General features: G+C 44.1%; 2 protein-coding genes across 2 annotated transcripts in view; one reads left to right on the forward strand and one right to left on the reverse strand.

Moving 5' to 3' along the window:
• LOC109539321 (activated Cdc42 kinase Ack) overlaps positions 1 to 6,183 on the reverse strand; it is a gene marked incomplete in the record, with an annotated part of 24,245 nt that extends 18,062 nt beyond the window's left edge. Inside the window, 5 exon segments of the mRNA XM_048662843.1 lie at positions 2,854 to 3,076; positions 3,139 to 3,283; positions 3,340 to 3,558; positions 5,690 to 5,878; positions 5,942 to 6,183. Coding sequence (XP_048518800.1) covers positions 2,854 to 3,076; positions 3,139 to 3,283; positions 3,340 to 3,558; positions 5,690 to 5,849 — 747 coding nt within the window.
• The window catches only part of LOC125503076, a 28,249-nt gene that overhangs the window by 9,134 nt on the left and 12,789 nt on the right, over positions 1 to 6,326 (forward strand). The window lies entirely within an intron of this gene.

Here is a 6,326-nt window from a genome sequence, read left to right on the forward strand (position 1 = left end):
GGTACTCATTTTATGTTAAAATTGGCTCAAAAAAGCGAAAATGTCGTTAGAATTGCAATTCGGTTGACGATTTTCCTGAAACATCAGGATTTTGGCACGAAAATTCCAGAAAACGTTCCTGAATGCAGTTGGCTCGCTTGTTAATATTTTGAGGTCAATTCCGGTCACATATTTGGCTTTTTGAGACAATCTAAGCTAAAAATTAGTACAATGAAGTTTTTTTTTTTTTTTAAAGATGGGAACCCAAAAATATATTTTTTTGGAAAAATTCACCCATCGACATGGTACTCATTTTATGCTAAAATTGCCTCAAAAACGCAAAACTGTCGTTAGAATTGCAATTTAGTTAACGGTTTTCCTAAAACTTTATGACTTTGGCACAATAATGCAACAAAAAGTTAATCAAAGCTTCGCTTCTACAGATTTTCAGGTCAATTCTGGTCAGCGATTTGGCTTTTTGAGACAATTTAAGCTGAAAATGACCACCATGTCGATGGGAGCATTTTTCCACAAAAAAGTTTGAAACCCAAAAATCGTGTTTTTTCGGAAAATTTCACCCATCGACATGGCAGTCGTTTTATGCGGAAATTGACAAAAAAAGCCGAATTTGACATCGAAATTCACCTCAAGCCGGATGCCAACAATTTGGCGCGTTTTCCATGCAAAAATCGTCAAATTTCTCGAAAATCGTTCAACGAATCGCAGTTTAAGCTCAATTTTCGGTTAGAAACGAGTAACATGTCGATGGGTCTGTTTAAAAAATATAAATTTGGCAACACCTACAAAATAAATTAGTGGAGAATGGAAATTTTTCCATCGACTTTTTATGCGATTTCAGCCAAAAATTGCCCCAAACCGCAATCATCAGGCGCCTCCACGGGAGTTTTTGCGCGGCAACTCCACGCGTTTAAACTGCTCAAATGAGGATAGGAAAGTGTGCCTTCTGAGGAGGCAGAATTGTGCAAGAACGTTGTCAATTTGAGGATCCATTTGGAGTTAGTTCCCTCACGAATATTGAGGAGGAGGCATTGACATTTTCCTCAATTGAGGCAATTTTCAGGTTTCCAGGGCAGTTTAGAGTGGTTTTCCCGGCGAAATTTGGACGCCGACGTGTTGATGTTAGTGGAAACGTTTCGGCAATGCACCGTCCTCAAATTTACCATGAGGAAATCTGCTCCCGGCAAAACGTTGGCGATGTCGAAAGCGATTCAGTGGTGATTTTTCGGAAACGCCGGCAACAATGGTTTGCGGCAAAAAGGGCGAAAAATATACTTTTCGAAAATTGACAAAAACGAAGCAACCAGTTGCCCGGAAAATTGTCGAAAAGTTTCGAAAACCGGCCACCTTCAGGCATAAAGACGTCGTCGCAATTGGCAATTTCTGTGCACTTGCCCACATTACGGATATTTTCAAATTAACCTCAAAATATTGATAAGCGAGCCAACTGCATTGAGGAACTTTTTATTGCATTTTCGAGCCAAAATCTTCAAGTTTCAGGAAAACCGCCAACTAAATTGCTATTCTGATGACATTTTTGCCTTTTTGCGTCAATTTCAGCATAAAATGAGTACCATGTCGATGGGAGCATTTTTCCACAAAAACGTGGAACCCAAAAATTGGTATTTTTGAAAAAATTCACCCATCGACATGGTACTCATTTTATGTTGAAATTGGCTCAAAAAAGTGAAAATGTCGTTAGAATTGCAATTTGGTTGACGATTTTCCTGAAACATCAGGATTTTGGCACGAAATTTCCAGAAAACGTTCCTCAATGCAGTTGGCTCGCTTGTTAATATTTTGAGGTCAATTCCGGTCACATATTTGGCTTTTTGAGACAATCTAAGCTGAAAATGAGTACAATGAAGATGGCTTTTTTTCTGTAAAAAAAGTTGGGAACTCAAAAATATTTTTTTTTTTGAAAAAATTCACCCATCGACATGGTACTCATTTTATGCTAAAATTGGCTCAAAAACGCAAAACTGTCGTTAGAATTGCAATTTAGTTAACGGTTTTCCTGAAACTTCAGCATTTTGGCACAAAAATGCAACAAAAAGTTAATCAACGCTGTTGGTTCGCTTGTACAGATTTTCAGGTCAATTCTGGTCAGCGATTTGGCTTTTTGAGACAATTTAAGCGGAAAATGACCACCATGTCAATGGGAGCAATTTTCCACAAAAAAGTTTGGAACCCAAATATCGTGTTTTTTTGAGCCAACGCGTTGATGTTAGTGGAAACGTTTCGGCAATGCGCCGTCCTCAAATTTACCATGACAAAATCTGCTATTGGCGAAACATTCGCGATTTCGCAAACGATTCAGTGGTGATTTTTCGGAAACGCCGGCAAAAATGGTTTGCGGCAAAAGGGGCAAAAAATATACTTTTCGAAAAGTTTCGAAACCCGGCCACCTTCAGGCATAAAGACGTCGTGGCTATTTGCACTTTCTGTGCACTTGCCCACATTACGGATATTTTCAAAACGGTAGCAGATTCGAACCAAAGGCCCAGAAATTTGCTACAAAACGCCGCGGGAATTTCTGGAAAATGCTGAAAACTGGCCGAGTCAGGGGCGAAAAACTGAAACAGTTCGGGCCGATATTCCCCCAAGGGTCGGGCACTGATCGTGAACAGACTATACGCATCTGGAGCGTGCAATTAATGGCAGCTGACAGCCGAATGACAGCTGGCCATAGTCCGTTCGGTTTCAGATGCAAGACTCACAAAACGGGTTTTCGAGACGATTCCAGCATAAAATTGCGAAATTTAAGGATTTTTTCGGAAAATCTTCGCCTGAAAAGGCCGAATTTAGCATCGCATCTGCGCTAGACTGAGCTCACACAGCCTGAAATCCCCTAACCTTATCAACAGCGGCCAGCAGGACATTGCGACAGGCCAAATCCCGATGCAGGAACCGTTTGGTTTCCAAATACGCCATCCCATTGGCCACTTGGGTGGCGTACTCGCACAGCATCGGCACTGCCGTGTGTTGGCACTGTTTGCGCAGAAAGTCCAGCAGGGAGCCGAGCTGCGCCAACTCAGTCACCATCATCATCGGCTGCGACAGCACTACGCCGTACAACCTAAAAAAAGAGTGTGAGTAACTGCATAGAACTAGAATAAAGCGCGTCATCTATAGTGGTACCTGACCAGGTTCTGGTGGCTCAAACAGTGCATCGCTTGCACTTCTTTGATGAAGTCCTCGAACACGCCCGGTTGATTCAAAGTGTCCGCTTTCAGCACCTTAACAGCCACGGGAATTGATTTGCCTGCAGGACTGGCCCATTCGCCTGCAAAAATAACGATTTTTTTTAGTTTGTGGGCGTTGGAAGCGTGCAAATTTTACCTCGTTTGACCACGCCGAAGCTGCCATCGCCCAGCTTGACGCTGAGCGTGATGTTGCTCTCCTGGATCAAGCAGGAGGTGAAATCGCTGATCGACAAACCGTCGTCGCTTCGTTTGGAGGTGCTCGATCGGCTCGAGGCCGGAATCAGCTTGTTGATGAGGTTCCGCTTCCGCTGGTGCGCCCGCTTCTTCTTCACCGCCTCCAGGAGGCGTCGGGCGCCTGCAAAGACACAAATATACAGTGTTAATCAACTCGGAAAATGTGGCGTAGCGCGCATCCGCCAATTCGTCCAGACGCGCCCAGAAGTTTCCCCTTGCGCTCGTCCTCAGGAGGTTTGCCCAGAAAAATTGACGCAAAAATGGCTTCTTTGGGTCTAATCATTAATTTGAAGGTTTTGAAATGGTGCCATCATCAGGGATTTTTTGAGTTTCAACAGTTTCGCGAGTCAATTGCCGAACACCGAAAAAGCTGGAAATTTTCCTCTAGGGGTTCTAGAATGGGCACACTGTGCGCCATAAACCAGTGAAAGTTTCGAATCAGTGCCCTCATCAATTTAGTTCCAATTATTTTTTTCCCAACTGGCTCTTTCAGATCGTTTTCGAAGCGCATAACCTGATGATGAACCATCGGGAAACGAAACGCGCTTAACAATTCCCGAATGCGTCATTGGACGAAGCATATTTTGCTCTCTAGACGTTGAAAGTTTCGAGCCGATGTCTTCGTTAGACTTCCTGAAATTAATTCAAAACCAACTGGCTCTTTTCAGTTATTTTTGAAGCGCATAATCTGATGATGAACCTTCGGTAAACGAAACAGACTAAACAAATTTTGAAACCGGTAATGAATGTAGCACGTAGCAGGTTATGAACGAAGTTTCAATCCCGGGCCTTCCTCAGGATTTTTGCAATTCATTCAAATCCAACTGCCTGTTTTCAGGCGTTTTTGTAGAGCATTATCTGATGATGAACCATCGGCAAACAAAACCCGCTAAACAATTTCCCTTTCCCCCCCGCCGTTGGACCAAGCAGATTTTGCTAGACGAAAGCTGAAAGTTTTGAGCCGATGGCTTCATCAGGTTTTTGGCAAAAATTCAAAGCCCTACTTTTTTCGAGCGTTTCTCCCGACGATAATCTGATGATGACTCACCGAAAAACAAAACAAGCTAAACAAAATTTGAAACTGGAAATGGACGAAATGCAGTTCGCTTGTTGGTGGCTGAAAGTTTCGAGCCCGGGCCTTYATCAGGATTTTTGCAATTAATTTAAATYCAACTGGCKGTTTTCAGTCGTTTTTGMAGCGCATAATCTGATGATGAACCATCSGCAAACGAAACCCGCTGACCAATTTCCGTTTGCGCCGTTGGACGAAGCAGATTTTGCTTGATGAAAGCTGAAAGTTTCGAGCCGATGGCTTCATCAGATTTTTGGCAAAAAAATCAAAGTCAACTAGTTATTTTCGAGCATTTCTCCCGGCAATAACGTGATGATGAATCATCGGAAAACGAAACAAGCTAAACAAATTTTGAAACCGGAAATGGACGAAGCACAGTTCGCTTGTTGATGGCTGAAAGTTTCGAACCCGGGCTTTCATCAGGATTTTTGCAATTAATTTAAATCCAACTGACGGTTTTCAGTCGTTTTAGTAGCGCATAATCTGATGATGAACCATCGGCAAACAAAACTCGCCAAACAATTTCCCTCTGCGCCGTTGGACGAAGCAGATTTAGCTCGATAAAAGCTGAAAGTTTCCAGCCGATGGCTTCATCAGGTTTGTCGCAAAAAATTAAAGCCAACTAGTTATTTTCGAGCATTTCTCCCGTCAACAATCTGATGATGAATCATCGGAAAACGAAACAATCTAAACAAACTTTGAAAGCGGAAATGAACAAAGCACAGTTCGCTTGTTGGTGGTTGAAAGTTTCGAACCTGGGCCTTCATCAGGATTTTTGCAATTAATTTAAATACAACTGGCTGTTTTCAGTCATCTTTGAAGGGCTTTTTGTACAAATTCTTCAAATTGGAGCCTTAAATCTGCTCAAGTTTGCGAGTTGTAACTTTTCCCTACAAGCAACCCAAACTTCCAACTTTTTAGGGCACTTTTCTGTTCATTTCAGACCTCCCGGAAAAAGGGGCTCATTGTTCAAGAACTCCTCCAATGAAACCCTCTGCAGCAGACGCTCGGATCAGGGAGCAGCTGAGCTGGGGGAGGCCCCTCCGGGCAACCCCGAGAAGACTCCTGGGTCCGAAGAACCCACTGATAGTGAGCAGAGCCCCCAAAATACCCCTCAATTCGGCTGGAAGGCCCCCAGGTATTCTACTCTAACCTCTAGATTTAAGCTCGCGATACGTACCCGGCTTGCTCAAGCCGATATTCTCCAAATCCTCCGGCTTAACGAACTCGAAATGCTCCAATCGCGTGACCAGCAAATCGTCCCTGAGGGGCACCAGAAACTGGCCCAACTGCACGTCCAGCAGGATCTCCTTCAGCCACTCGATCCCATCCTCAGCCATCGTTCACCCGCCTGAAACCACACGCGACACTTAAGATGGAAATTACCACATCGGAAGTGAAAGTCCGCGAACAATAGCCGGATGAAACTCACCCGGAACTCCCAGAGGAGTCTTGCAATGTTGAGGAATTGTTGGTTAGAGCATCGGGGCTCAGGGCGCCGATCCAAAGGGGGCGTAGCCACGGCTCGCCCTCACTAGCGACGGGTGAGGCCCGATTTCCCGGAAAATTCGCGAAAACCGCCGGAAAATGGGAAATAAACAAACGCTTTGGCAGCTTCAGTGGCTGGGGCTGCTAACGATGACAGGCGACAGCCATTGTGCTCCAGCGCCAGTGTTGTCGGCTTTAGCCGTGCCTGCCAAGAGGAACAGAGAAGCGAAATGTGCATTGCTTGGGCTAAAGAGAGATGCGGCATGAGACATCGTGACAAATTGACTTTACTAATAACTGACAGAGATGCCGATAGGCAATTTAAGGAA

This window comes from Dendroctonus ponderosae, unplaced genomic scaffold, assembly GCF_020466585.1.
Source record: "Dendroctonus ponderosae isolate FM_Combo_2020 unplaced genomic scaffold, Dpon_F_20191213v2 Dpon_F_20191213_12, whole genome shotgun sequence".
NCBI lineage: Eukaryota > Metazoa > Arthropoda > Insecta > Coleoptera > Curculionidae > Dendroctonus > Dendroctonus ponderosae.